The sequence below is a fragment of the Leptosomus discolor genome, chromosome 11, assembly GCF_034619465.1.
Source record: "Leptosomus discolor isolate bLepDis1 chromosome 11, bLepDis1.hap2, whole genome shotgun sequence".
In the NCBI taxonomy this organism is placed as follows: Eukaryota; Metazoa; Chordata; class Aves; order Leptosomiformes; family Leptosomidae; genus Leptosomus; species Leptosomus discolor.
Genome location: NC_141401.1, coordinates 315184 through 329637, shown reverse-complemented (window position 1 = coordinate 329637; position 14454 = coordinate 315184). Strand labels below are relative to the sequence as shown.

The 14454-nt window shown below is 48.2% G+C and overlaps 1 protein-coding gene across 3 annotated transcripts in view; it reads left to right on the top strand.

Annotated features, from left to right (window-relative positions):
* Positions 1–887: 887 nt before the first annotated feature.
* Positions 888–14454, top strand: part of PPIP5K1 (diphosphoinositol pentakisphosphate kinase 1) — a 45066-nt gene continuing 31499 nt past the window's right edge. The window contains exons 1-16 of one of the 3 annotated variants that reach the window (XM_086471684.1): positions 888–967; positions 1319–1493; positions 2834–3029; positions 3121–3211; positions 4203–4288; positions 4523–4677; positions 5659–5760; positions 6043–6204; positions 7202–7323; positions 7780–7881; positions 9125–9211; positions 9661–9736; positions 10257–10366; positions 11355–11440; positions 11847–11975; positions 14012–14133. In XM_086471684.1, coding sequence (XP_086327810.1) covers positions 888–967; positions 1319–1493; positions 2834–3029; positions 3121–3211; positions 4203–4288; positions 4523–4677; positions 5659–5760; positions 6043–6204; positions 7202–7323; positions 7780–7881; positions 9125–9211; positions 9661–9736; positions 10257–10366; positions 11355–11440; positions 11847–11975; positions 14012–14133 — 1881 coding nt within the window. Of the gene's footprint in view, positions 968–1318; positions 1494–2833; positions 3030–3120; positions 3212–4202; positions 4289–4522; positions 4678–5658; positions 5761–6042; positions 6207–7167; positions 7324–7779; positions 7882–9124; positions 9212–9660; positions 9737–10256; positions 10367–11354; positions 11441–11846; positions 11976–14011; positions 14134–14454 lie in introns of those variants that run through there. The other 2 variants (XM_086471683.1, XM_086471685.1) reach the window with 2 other exon arrangements.

Genomic DNA, 14454 nt, shown 5'->3' with positions numbered 1-14454 from the left:
ATGGAGACATGTTTTATTTTTACCCTTATTTCCAAGGGGATTTCACAAGCAGCTGGACTGCACTGTGTGTTTGTTTCTTCTGCCCGTTCCCACCATGCTCGAACGGATTAAGACGACCTCCCTCCATTGTTCCTGGTGAGGGCATTCTCACCTACCGTGAAACCGTGCTGACAGCAGGCGGATGGCATTTGGGTGTGCCTCCTCTGCTCTGTGCAGGAGAGCTGCCAGAGGACTGGGAGCTGACAGCTCCATGTGGCAGTGTAGTCTCCTACGCTGTACAGGCTGTGAGGGAAGGCAAGCTCAAAGGAGGAGGAAATACAGTAACTCACAGGGGAGTGCTGGAAGTCATGTGAGAGCATGAGATGCAGCGGTAGTGTCTCATGTCCTTTTTTAGGGGGTACTTAGTAACATGAGGTGTTCATGACATCCTCAAGGTTACACTTACTTGCATGGGAGAAATGCTTTTCACCACTTTATGTCTGGGGAAAACATGGTAAAGGGCAAACGCTTGACATTTGTGTGTGTGCAGCTGTAGTCAGAGGTGAACAGCTGTGTCCTTGGTGTGTACAGATCATGTGTACTGTGTATTCAAACTCTGTCACTTCTGTGGCAGACAGTGCTACTATTGTAGGTGACAGTGCAAGACACGCTCCTTTCCTGCCATTTATAAAGCACAGCTTGTATCCTGATAATCGGCTTCCATGGTCACAGAGTAAATCAGGGCCAGCTTGCAAACCCAGAAGCCCTGACCTGCTATCCAAACTGTTACTGATGCTTCCTGTGTGTCCTCTTTCCCTGCCGAAGGGATCTCGCTTCTTCTCCCTCCTCCTCGCAAACTTGCGTGCAGCTCAACCTGGTCTTTCTGTTACTGTAGGTCTTCTGAAAGGATGAAAGTTGGTGATTGGAAAGTCACCGTCGCTGTCCTAAGCTTCATCCTAACTTCTGGAGTCCCAGTGGATGTCTTCGGGTGTATGAGCCTGCGAAAGCGTCCACTGTCCCCTTCCAAGATTTAGACAGCGGCTTGGAGCATGCATCATTGTAAGGTTTAGATGATTTCCGTGCTGGCAGTGGCACTGTCCTTTTCCCAGTCGGTGCAAAGGGGTTAATTGCACAGTGGAGCTGCCTACCTAAAAGATCCTGAATCTCCAAGGGTCTCTCCCTGCTCCCTCCTTTTGTGCTGGCCAGCATGTCCCTGGGCTCACTCATGCCAGATCAGTCCCTGCCCTCCCCACCATCACCCGCTTCCAGTAGCGCAGCCGGCCTCTGGCTCGCCCTGCGCCTGACCTTCTCTATCCCTTTTTGCACGCTGTGATTCCAGAGCGGGATGGTCGGCCACCGAAGCTGCAATGTCGTCCCTGACGACCTCCAGTGAGGGAGAGAACTCCACTCCCAGGTTTGTTGTCGGTTCCAGAGACGATGAGACAGACTTTCTGGGATCAAACATGAAGACAAACGAAACTGAATTCTTTGAAGATGATGAAGAGGAGGAGTCGGTAAGGAGGTCCTGGCATTCTGGGTTGGAGCATCTGTGCAGAATTCCTGGGTCTCAGCCAGGGTTTGCACAGTTGCTGCTGAGGCCGCAGGCAGTTGGGACGTCAGGGGACGTGGCACCAGGCTGTGTGGCACAACGTGGAGAACGGCAGTGTCATTTCTGACAGGACGCATGGCATTGTCATGCTGCCATACTTGCTGCCTCATGCTGCAGTGAATCCTAGCTCCTGACTGCTTTTGGCCCCTGTGCAGTGTTATATTAAACGTTGCACTTGCTGTTCTGCGTGTGGGACTTGGGTGCTGCAGGAGCATTGCTGCTGGCTGTGCAAATTGCTGGGTCCATACACCAGTGCAGCGGTCGTGACCATTGCCCCTGTACCCTGAGTCTCCATTGCAAATGGGTTGTTGACCGAGGCTTCCTTCAAACCCACACAGTGTTGTGTACCTCGATGCTCAGTGAGGAGCTATTTGTCAGGTGTGGTGAAGGATTTGGAAACCCTTTCCCTTCCCAGATGTTTGTTTTGCTATGGAACCTTGGCTTTTTAAGTCAGTGCAGTAACTTCTGAAGTCTCAGCTTACAATTTGAAGCCACAATGGTTTGTGCTGGGTAACTTGCAGTCCTGTGTGTATCGCTTAGATGATCTCACTGCGTTTAGTCTCGCTTGGGCCAGAATTAATCTGTTGGGAAAACATCCAGTCTGGTGTTTCTAGATCATGATGGAAAGTCCACTACAGACCTTAGCCTGTTCCTCTGTTGCAGTCACCACTGCTTTTTGAATGCACACCTTCTCTCTCGACTTACTCAACTTTGTCCCACTGGATCTTGTACCTTTGTCAGATATGTGGAAGAGCTCTTGGTACTGTTTCTCATAGCTACTTGCTCTTGTAATCTCCCCTTCATTTTCTCTCAGATGAGACAGACTGAGCTCCTGGACTTTTTTGCTCTAAAACATTTGCGGCTCTTCTCTGAGCCTGCCTAAGTCCACCAGCTGTCTTGGTGAGTTATGGGCCAGAGAACATGATGTGGGATTCCAGTCCCTGCTACTTGTTCTGGTGCCAGGTATTTATTTCTGACCTTAACATTAGTGCCCAGTAAAAGGAGGCGGCCCATACCACCTGGCAAAGAAGCGGTTGGTTTGGGCTGCTCCTTAATGATGTCCCCCAGTGGACTCTAGTGGGAGCTAGAAGTGTGTGTGGGTTCAAGTCTAGCAAGAGCTGTGAGTGCACAAGGTTGGAAGGAAATCTCTTTGTTTGTTCTGTGTTGCTGCATTTCTACACTGTTATAGTCTAAATTCAGTAAAGTAGTTGGCGCTGCACTAAACCAATCTCTGTCTTCCCTTAGCCACCTGAACGGCAGATTGTGGTTGGAATCTGTGCCATGACCAAAAAGTCCAAGTCAAAGCCCATGACACAGATTCTGGAGCGTCTGTGCAAGTTTGAGTACATCACAGTGGTGATTATGGGGGAAGATGTTATTCTGAATGAACCGGTGGAGAACTGGCCCTCTTGTGACTGCCTGATATCCTTCCACTCCAAAGGTAAAAAGTCTGTGGCAGGCCTTAGCCTACCTGAGATCTGGGCAAGGGAGCTTCCACTCATTCTTCCTCACCCTCCCTTGCTGTATTTCAGGATTCCCCCTGGATAAAGCGGTTGCTTATGCCAAGCTGTGCAAGCCATTTCTGATTAACGACCTTGACATGCAGTATTATATCCAGGACAGGTAGGTGTCTGTGATCCACTAAAGCCCCTTCCCTCTTCCTTTGCCCGATTCCTCTCCTTGGCATGCTGTGCAATCTTTGTCTTCCTGGGCACAAGCAAATGAGTGAGATAGGGAGGAAGGGGACCTTGGCAGCGGCTTTTAGCCACAGCATGGAGGGGAATAGATTTGGGGGTAAAACCATTGAGACTTGGCATGTTTCATTTTCTGGTGCAAATGTTTTATAATGAGTGGCTAGATGAAGTAGGAAGTGGAAGATGTCTCACAGAATGAGACTGCCACGACTCAGACAAAAAAAAACTCGTCTCTGAGTAGGAAGCTAAGTAGTGGGATGGCATTGTGGGACAGAAATTGGGATCAAGGCCAGGTCAGATTCTGGGGAGGGTCAGACGCTTCAAGAGGCTTCTCAGTCAGCTCTTGGTAGAGGCCACAGCAGTCATATACTTCAGTGCATACAGCCAGACTGCTTTGGCTGTGTGTGGGTAGGGCTTGTACCAGACCCCAAACCTCCTGCCATGCCTTTGGGTTGTGAGTGGTGTTCCTGTGGGTGCTGACAGGCACCCCAAGGTGTAACTCGAGTGAAAGAACTGCGGTTTGCCCACTGACACAGGATGAAAAGAGGCTCTGCCACGTCTGCCTGGCCTGGGCGTTGGGCAGCTTAGCGTGACAGGCCACCCTTCGAGAGGGCAGATCTGGGTAGGTGGCGTGTGCTGGATGTGTTGCCGTGGATTGGGCACGTGCTAGTAAATGAGCATCCATGCTTAGGCCAGGTAGAGCTTTACTCTGGGACGTCGCTGTCTGGTGTAGGACTGAGGCACGCCCCATAGGCTCTAGGTGTTATCTGGAGAGCATGTGCTGAGAAGTGTTTGTACTCTGTCTTGAGGCTTTTTTGTGTTCATTTGACTTTGTTCTTCGTCAGTCAGAGTGAAGCCTCTCCCTTGGCATGTACTGAGGACCTTCTGGACTCTTCTGACACTGTTTCTGTCCTCTACAGGCGTGAAGTGTATCGGATCCTTCAAGAAGAGGGAATAGACTTGCCCCGCTATGCTGTGCTCAATCGAGACCCTGATAGACCAGAAGGTCAGTGTCCAGACTCTACTGAAAGCCATTTTCATGTACTGTACTACTGAAGATTTTCTGCATAGAACAGGTACTGATCATCAGCTTGAAGGGGCCTGATTCACGGGTCTTGTTTTTTGTGGACAAAGGTCCCAACAGCAAAACTGGCTGACCGGCCAGGACTGAAGGGCTTTGGCTCTGCACTAGGGCTGTCTCACCCTTTTCTAACTTGCTGCTGCTGTGCTTTGTCTTCAGAGTGCAACTTGGTGGAAGGAGAGGACCATGTGGAGGTAAATGGAGCTGTTTTCCCAAAGCCATTTGTAGAGAAGCCAGTCAGTGCTGAAGACCATAATGTGTATATTTACTACCCAACGTCAGCAGGTGGGGGCAGCCAGCGGCTCTTTCGGAAGGTGAGAAGGGGAACTCCAGTTTTGGTGTTGGAATCAACAGATCTGTGGCTCTGAGACCTATGTGGCTTCAGGAGGGAGTGTTTGGGCAGGTGAAGGGGAAAGGAAGGTTTCATGGGGGGGGAAATACAGACCTTCCTAGAACTTTTAGTTTGACCCCATCTACCTGGGAATTGCAGAATGGCGTATTTTAGTGGTGGTGCTGACTTTGCCTTCCCCATCTTCTGACCTGTGTCCTGTCTAGCAGTCATGGAGAACTGTGTCCTTTATTGAATTGCATGCTGTTTTTTCCAGATCACTTCCTCAGTTCATCAAGATAATTTATTTTTTTTAAACTTATATTCCTGTCCTCTAACATCATTGTTGCCCTTCTCAGCTTAGTGTAGCTTGCAGATGTGATAAACGCAGTATTTATTCCTAGATTCCACAGGAAATCTGCCCTTATTCACTTCCTCCACTTTGCCAGTGAACAGATGATAGCTGTGATATATCTTTTTTTCCGACCAGTTGTGCAAACGATTGCTTCCTTAGCTAACTTACAGGCATACCACTTGAGGTTGTATCCAAGCCTTACTAAAGTGAAAACAACATCGTGTTCTGTCCATAAGATCAGTCAATTGTCCTAGAAGGAAGTTAAATTGGTCTGATTGTTACCTGTTATTTATTTTCATTTGCTTATTAGCTAGGCCTCTTACTTTCTAGGTCTTTATCCACTGTTTTTTTGTTTTATATCTCTGTAGTGACTGGAGGCAACCTAATGATCTGTCATAACCTTTCTCCTCTTTAAAGCCTGGAAAAGGACATACCTCCTGTGTTTTGGAGTCTCTTTTGTGCTCCATGAATAACTGTGCTGTAATAGCTGGGGGTTCTGAGAGGCATTCCACCAATTTTCTACATATGGGATGAAACTTAACACCTTTTGTTCTTCCCTCTAAGAGAAGAAGCCCCATGCTCCTCCCTGAGGTGTTTATTCTGTGCTTTCAGATTGGCAGCCGGAGTAGCGTGTACTCCCCAGAGAGCAGTGTGAGGAAGACAGGCTCGTACATTTATGAGGAGTTCATGCCTACAGATGGCACTGATGTAAAGGTATGGAAAACCTGGAATATAGCTCCTTCCTTCTCCTGGGATAGCTGAAGGTTGGGCAGTCCTACTCAGTCCAACTTAAATTCTGGCGTGTTTGCTTAAGCTGTGAGGTACTGACTGTGCAGCTGGGATCCCAAAGCGGGGAGTGGCTGTTCCGTAGGTCATAACGGGAGGAATGTGCGAGACCATCTGATCACCTTCTCTGTGTGTCTGCAGTAGAAATACCTTCTGGAAGCTGCAGTTAGTCTAGGTGGTTATGTCAGGTGTAACTATTTCTCTTCCCAGGTGTACACTGTTGGGCCGGACTATGCCCATGCAGAGGCTCGCAAATCCCCTGCTTTGGATGGGAAGGTTGAACGGGACAGTGAAGGGAAAGAAATCCGTTACCCAGTCATGCTGACTGCCATGGAGAAACTAGTTGCCCGGAAAGTCTGTGTGGCCTTTAAGGTCTGTGTTTTCTCTCTTGTGCAAGCAGGATGCTCCACAAATGTCTGATTCGAATCTCGGTCAGTGCTGAAGCTCAAGCTCTGTTACCCTGACATGTCTCTGGTGTGGCATCTTCCACGCCTGATCCCAGTTGCCATCTCTGCTGGCTGGGTGCAGCTGATCCTGCTGGTCATAGATGACTGGGAAGGCAGGAGGGCTTGCAGCAAACGCCCTCTGTGCTGCAGGTGGCTGGTGTCCAGCGTACATCTGAGCGTTTAACATCAGATTCCGAGCATGCTGCTGTCCACTGTCCTGCGCTTGTCCTGCCTTAACTGTTTCCTAGTTGTGTTTGTGTGGAAAGCTTGGTGGTCTTTTCTTCTGGTTTGGGTTTTTTTTTTTTGTATTTTTGATCTGGGTTCGGTGCACACTTGTGTTCTGTTTTACAGGTTGGTAGAGTGAGTGTGTGAGTCTGGGTATGGTTACATGACATGTTCAGCAATGTCAGCAGAAGAAGCACTTGGCTACTTGTTCCTGCCCCCGCTGCAACCTGCAGGCCGTGCAGTTGTGCTGTACAGCTGTGGGCTTGTTCTGCCTTGTAGCCTTTTCCACGTAGTGATAGATGACTTTGCCTGCACCGCTTATTGCGTGTATCTGTCAGTCTGGTTCAAAACGGTTGGATTTAGAGGCAAGAGCAGGAGAGCTGGGAGCTGCTCTGTCTTAAGTCTTTAGAGCTCTGCGAGATAGAGGGCTGGCCCTGGCAGCTTAATCTGGGAGCTCGTGGGTTGGGCCTTTGATACAGCTGTGAGGGTGTAAAGGTTTCTCTAAAGGGCCTGCACTGCTGGCTAGTGGCTGTATTTTCACACTCCTTCAAGGCTCCTGAGGTAGGCATAGAGTGGAGGACAGTGGCAGCACCCGTGGAGCTGAACTGGGCAATGCAGGCTGGCTGGGCAGCCGCTGTCCCCTTGCTGCCCCCCCGCACAGCGGGCCTGAGTCCTGTGTCCTCTGCTTCCTCCTGCAGCAAACAGTGTGTGGGTTCGACCTCCTGCGGGCAAATGGCCACTCTTTTGTTTGTGATGTGAATGGCTTCAGTTTTGTGAAGAACTCCATGAAGTATTACGATGACTGTGCCAAAATCCTCGGGTACGTAAAACTCGAGTTTTGATAGCGGGTAAGGTAACTCATAGTGAAGTAGGATGAATGTGGAGTCTTGGATTAGCGTTGGAGAAGTCTGCAGGTGGTTTATATGGGGGCATCTGTTCAGCAGGTGAAAGCTTGGCTCTGGGAGGAATGGGTTAATTATTTTTAGCCCCTGGAGCTCCTGCCTGCATTGGCATTAGCTGTCTCTGTCTACAGCTAGATGTATCTTCCAGGACTTTTCATTGGATGCTAAGCCCAGCTGCAGTATTGGTGATGTGAGGGAAACTGGTGTCCCTTTGGGGTGCCCTAACTAGCACATGGTGTGATAGATGCGTCTGTGAGGAAGGTGAGGAGAAGTTCTGTGGCTCTCTTCAAATCTTTCAGCTGGAGTACTAAGGAGGAGGTGGAGAACCAGGGGAATGGAATTTCTTGTGAGTTTTGTATTCTAATTTCTTCCAGAAATATAATCATGCGGGAGTTGGCTCCCCAGTTTCATATTCCCTGGTCCATCCCAACAGAGGCAGAAGACATTCCCATTGTCCCCACAACTTCAGGCACCATGTGAGTATCTTCCATCTTCTCTAAAGAATGCTGGTCATGGCTATATGAGGGACAAAGAGAGACATCACCCAGCAGCATGGCGTTCTCCAGCTGCTGTGTTGGTTGCAACCCTGAAATGCCCGTGGAAACGCTTAGCCATGCAGATGAAAGGGGTGATGTGCAGTAAATTAGTCGTAGGTTTGATGAATGCAGACAAGCAGTCATTGAAGACGTTACAGAAACTGTTCACATGGCTTTCAGAAAGCCCAAATTCTTGATCAGCACAGGAAACAGACTAGGGCATCGCTGTATCTGGCTCACTGTTCGGTAGGCTGCTACTTGGAGAAAATGTGTGTTGAGCTGCCAGGGAAATGGGTGGAAAACAACTAACTGAAGTATTCATGTTACCTGTACGCTTGGCAGACTGTCATTTGATACTGTTGGCCTTAGTAGTTTTCCACCACGTAAGGCTAAAAGATGAAAGGCAAAAGTTTCTTTGTGATCCTCAGCACACTTGTATGAAGGGAACAAAGTAGGTGCTACAGCAAAGGTAGATTGAGAGCATGTATTCCTCCTTCCTTTACCGTGTGGTCATTTGGAAAAAGTTGGCAAACACAAACGCTGCACGGCCCACGGGACTGCTGGCTTCAGTGACACCTTGTGACAATGAGACTGACAGAATCAATCCATTTCTCTGGGATCCTATAAGAAATAGTTGGATGTTGTAGTATCTGAAAAAGCAAACTCATGTAGCCCTTCTGAAATTAGCCAGCCTAACTTGTTCCTGCAGGGGGCTGATTGCTACAAGACCTTTCTACATACAGCTCTTACAGGTTGCTCAAAGACAGGACCTCAACTGTATAACCATTCTTCTGAACTATGTTGTTTTTTCCTGAGCCTTTCTAAGTGGTCCTGTGAGCATTACACTAGTTGGGCATGAAAACAAGGTTGGCACAATTCAAAATGTTATTTCTGTAGATTCTGTAACATCCAGCCTGGTCCTTTCTGCTTCAGACGTGGTTCTGCCTGTCATATTATGGTACCATGGTGCTTTCCCCTAATGGGAAACCAGGTGATCTGGTAGTGTCTGCAGTACTTTGACTGCTTTGACAGCCTTGGCACTTGTGCCTGGTTTAGTCTGGGAGAAGTTCTGCCACCGAGGAGGAAAGCGGCTGTCAAAAGGATGGAACTGAAAGAACTACTTTCTGGTGGCAATTCTGGAGTGTAGGGGCTCATTTGTCAGGTATATCTTGTGTTTCCCCAGGATGGAGCTTCGTTGTGTTATTGCAGTCATCAGGCACGGAGATCGCACCCCGAAGCAGAAGATGAAGATGGAAGTTAAGCATCCCCGGTAAGAGTCAAGGCAAGAAGATGCTGTGCTGCTGGGAAGTGAGGAGGGCCTGTCTTCTGAATTGAGAGGAGGAGCAGAACAGCTGAGTGCGTGGGAGGCAGTGCTTTTTCCTGGCTCCATTCAAGTAAATGCTTTCTGCCCAGTTGAGGGAGCCCCCTTTCCCCATAACGATCCTGGCACCTTCTGTGTGAACGCTGGAAGAAAGAGCAAAGGTCTGATAGGTGCTGCAAAGGGAAGTGCCCCACTAAATGGGAAGCTAGTGGCTGCTTCCTTTTCGTACCTGCCGCTGGAAACACTTGCTTTTTTCAGAATTTCTGAAGCACAGGAAGGAGCCAGTGAGCCTGCTGGTTCTCCCTGAAGAAGAGAGTCTGAATACATATGTAGGGATGACAGTCATTTTAGCACTGAAACAGCAGAAGATGGATCAGGGTTCTTTGTTGTCTGTTCAGGTTCTTTGAATTATTTGAGAAATACGATGGCTACAAGACGGGAAAGTTGAAGCTGAAGAAACCAGAGCAGCTGCAGGTAAGGGGAGTCTTCTCTGGGGTTACTGCATGAGACATGCAGGTAATACAGATCCCAGCGTGAGGCAGTTCTTTGGGAGGGTGGAAACCCCCAAAAGGGCAACAGTCTGTTGCACAAACACTCCCTTTCTCATTCAGCTGCACACTCAGCTGGGTGACAGTATGAGAGTGGGATGGAAACTGTTCTTGGCTGATGCAAAAACCGTAGGATGGGGATGACCTGATGCAGCTTGCCCATCTGTTGTGGTTGCCTCTGGTGAAAGGTGGGCCCAGGCTAGGGAGTGGGGCAGTTGGAGGCACCTCCTTGGTTCTGAATGGGGCTGGAGCACAGCATGGGGATGAAGCAAACTGCAGTGTGAAAGTTTGTTGTGCCTGAGCTGTCTCCTACGAAATGAACATGTCTCTGATGGGTGTCTATGTGGACTGGATGCTGGGTGAAGCCATCTGGAGGCCTTGCTAGACTACAGTGGTGAGCCTGAGACAGAATTGATGGATGCTTGAGACTGTCTGCTCTCCAACAGGAAGTGCTGGACATTGCACGGCAGCTTGTGGTGGACCTGGGAACCCACAGTGATTGTGAGATTGAGGAGAGGAAATCCAAACTGGAGCAGCTGAAGAGTGTCTTGGAGATGTAAGGGTCATATCTCGGGGCACCGTGAGTTTGTCTCAGAGCCCAGGTCAGCATGCGATGTAGAAACAAGCTGTGTTGCTGATGTCCTGGCCAGCTGGCTCCCCAGAGGTCAGGGTCTCCTCCATCTTCTGTAAGCAGCTGTACATGAAAGGTGCCATGCTCTTAACGTTTTCTCCTTGGCATGAAAACCACTGCTGATTCTTGTTCCAAGTCTGTCTGGTTTTTGGCTAAACAACTTGAGGCAAAACTGAGCTTCCTTTTGCTGTGGGAGAGGAACTGGAGTCCTGTAGGGACCATGGTGTTATGAAGCATTTTGATAAATTTGGAACAAATCTTATTTTAAGTAAGGTTGTCCTGGTGCCAAAGTTTAACAAAAAGGAGCTTGGAAAACAAGAAAAGGTGCTAGTGCCCCCTTAGGTTTCGTACAGCTGAAATAAAAGACAATATGTGGAGGCATTGGCATCTTAGAAACAAAAGAAGGATTTCTCTTGGGACTACAGCTCGCTGTGGCATACACAGGCAGTGTCTGTATTCAGGCCATGTCTGTGGAGCACAGAGGATGAAATTTTGCTATGATTCCTTCCCCTGCTTTTTCTGCTCATTAGAGATGTGGTTATCCTCAGAGTGGATGGCAGATTGTTTTTTTTTTCTGTGATCTCATTAATTCACTCATTAAAGATGTAGACAGAAATTAGCTAAGGTTGATTAGAGCCCCAGTGGGGTATGAGAGCACAAAGTGCTGTCAGCTGAAGAGCAGACAAGTGAAATGATCTTTGAATTTCATTTGGGGCAGTTGTTTGGGTTTTTTGGGGATGTGTGCTGGGTCGCAGGTAGGTGGCAAAAATGTTCTTGTTCCTGGCAATTGGTGCTGCAGCAGAAAGTCTCTTGCCTGTGCTGCATTTTTGCTGTGTGCTGCCTAGGGACCTCTGGGCAAAGGGTGAGTGGAGCTGATTGGTTTAAATTTTTTTTCGCCCTCTTCTTGTGACAGGTATGGACATTTTTCTGGCATTAACCGTAAGGTTCAGTTGACCTATCTGCCTCATGGACATCCAAAAGCTGCAAGTGAAGATGAAGGTAAACAAACCTGATGTTGCTGCCATGATCTTCAAGCCTGGTGTTCAAGAGTGCGTGCAGCTATCCTGCCTATATAGGTGTCTGCATGTGCAAGCAAAATTAGTGACCCATGTCGTATCTTTGCTCACATCATATGAAGGGTTGGAGTGATGCGTCTTATAGTGTATCAGTATGCCCCGGATGATGACGCAGAGCTTATGCTTCCCATTTGGTGAATGTCAGCCTATACCTCCAAAAAGTAGTGACTCCTGGTTTCCTACTTGCTGGTTTGGTTCCTGGGGATTTTGGGTCAAGCATATGTTGAGAGCACTCTGCAAGGTGCTGATGACAGCTTCTTCCTCCCCTCCTCTCCCCCTGCAAGCTCAGCTTTGAGATCTGACGTAGTGAGTACCTGTTTGTCTCCTAGAAGCTCGCCGAGAGTCTTCCCCATCCCTTCTCCTGGTGCTTAAGTGGGGTGGAGAGCTGACACCAGCAGGAAGAGTCCAGGCAGAAGAGCTGGGGCGAGCCTTTCGCTGTATGTACCCTGGTGGCCAAGGTGAGCTTTGTCCGTGTATCTCCAGTCCTGTCCTGTGACTGTGCCAGGCTGCACAGCCCAGGTGACTAATTGCCAGCGTGAGGGAGGCTCAGACATCTGTGGGCTGTCTGCAGCCTGTGTGACTCAGGTCAGCATTGGTTTTGTTCTTTTGAGTGGACCTGGTAAGGATAAAGAGTTCAAGTGGGTTTTACACCCAAAGATCCCAAAGCTGGCTAGAGGTGTCTGTTGCAGTGGTTAAACTTTAGTGTGTCTTGGAGCACAATAGCATTCTTTCAACTGTTGTGCCAGTATTCAAAAAAGAGAAGCCATTCTAATAAGATATACTCTAATGCAGCAAATATGATTCAAAATTGATGTATGATTAACAAGGAATTTAGGTCAGATGTGGAGAACCGAAGAGATCTGTCTAGGAACACAGATAATTCTGCCTCAAGACAGGAGAATAGGAAGGTAACTTCTCCCTACTTTGTCCACCGTAATTCTGTGACTCTGAAAAGCTTTTAGTACGCACACAGGTCAACAGGAGCCCAAAGGGGGGGAAAAAAAAAAAGGCTGAGATTGCTTTTTTCATTCAAGTAAAGAGTCAGAAGTAGTACACTGCTACTGTATTGATCTGATGAGACCAGTACTGGATACTGCTTATCTTTGACTGGTATGTTTAATTAATTAAATTTAATTAATTCACTTTCAAATTAATTAAGATAATTTAAATTGAATTGGAGAAAATTTCCTTCTGGAGTAAGGAAGAGTGACCCTTGGTGGAAGAGGATCAGGTGAGGGAATATTTAAGCAAACTGGACGTATGTAAGTCCATGGGCCCTGGCAGGATGCGCCCACTCCTGATCACCCGGAGCTGAGAGGATCAGCCACTGACTTGGACAAGAGGTTGGGAAGACAAGAAGACAGTGTGCAGGAGAGGCAATTCCAGTGGAAGTACAGGGAGTAGATTGTAGCGTAATGAGCCAAAACCTGAGAGGGAGAGACCTGTCTGCAGAGCTCTGGTCAAGTGGAGTGCAGTTACCAGCAAGCTGGGCTGAGCCCTAAGGTGTGGTCTGTGACAGTTCTGAACTGACTGTTCCATATCTGGTGAGCTGTGGCTGCCCTCTTGCTCACAGTAGAGCTCGGTCTGAGCACGTACAAGGTGACTTCAGTCCTTCCGAGTCATGGCTTTGGAGACTTCTGCTACGCATGGTCATTCAGAGGCGGGGAGAGATCTGACTTTGCAGTGAGATGCAGTTCCTGGGTAGCGTTGGCACATGGCAGCATTGTCCAGATCTACAGCTGACTTCTGGCTGGTGTCTGTCCTTGTCTAGCAAGGTGTTTCTCTGAGTTGTGAGCTCAGAGCTGGGAGCAGGTTTCCCATCTTCTCGTGCAATGTGACTGGGTACTGTGCGAAATCATCAGGGATTCCAGGCAGTGGCAAATTAGTCACCACTGCACTGTCTTTGGAGGGTCAAACTCAAGAGCTGCATGAGTTGTTTTCTCCCATTACTGATCTGAATTCTGTGGTTGACTCAGTTGTCATAAATAAACCAGCATCTTTTGCCGCCAGATAATTGTAGCTCTACAGGATGTGCTTTGGAAGGCAGGTGCCTCCCTGCTGAACAGCTCTGCCTGCAGTTCTGATGGCAGCAGTACCTGCTCTTGTGCAGAGAACAAGTAAAGGAAGTTTTTGGGGGTTTTTTGTTTGTTTGTTTGGTTTTTTTTTGTGCACAGGGGTATTCAGGCTAGCAGAACAATTATGGACTGTTCAGAGGGTTGCTGCAGAATTCGAGTGGCATCAGACTTGACTGGTGAATGCTCACTTTTTTTCCTCAAAATGAACTTTTCCACCTTAAGCAAAGCCTGAATCAGATTTCTAGTCATCGTATGTAGCTAGAACTGTCTATTTTGGAGCAGCCTAAATGCTGGTTGTGAAAGTGATTAATTCTCTGCTTGTTTGTTACTACAGTGAAGTTTGTTGTCTAAAGCAGTATGTTCAGCTGTTACTTTCGCAGGTGTCAGAATATTAATTTTGAGTTTGTTCTCTGTTCCAGGTGATTACGCTGGTTTCCCTGGATGTGGCTTGCTCAGGCTGCACAGCACCTACCGTCACGATCTCAAGATCTACGCCTCAGATGAGGGACGAGTTCAGATGACAGCAGCAGCTTTTGCAAAGGTCCTTTCTCTCTTTTGGGCATCTGTTAGTTCTGCTACGTTAGCCTTAAAATATGCCGGTTCTAAAGGAAAACCTCTGGTGATGAGGAAGGAGCTGTCCTAGGAGCTTCCCCCTCTCTGTTGGGAGGATGATGGTACACTATGCCAACAGCAAATGTATGGGGCGGAACTGGAAATCCACTGTAGCTGCACATGTATGTTACCTTTAGTGTCCTGTCCAGGATTGGGCTCTGACTATAGAAGGAGTTACTTATGGAGTGTTGCTGGTGTTTACTGTTAGAGCACATCAAACCTGTTGCTGAGTATTTTTTTGCCTACAAAA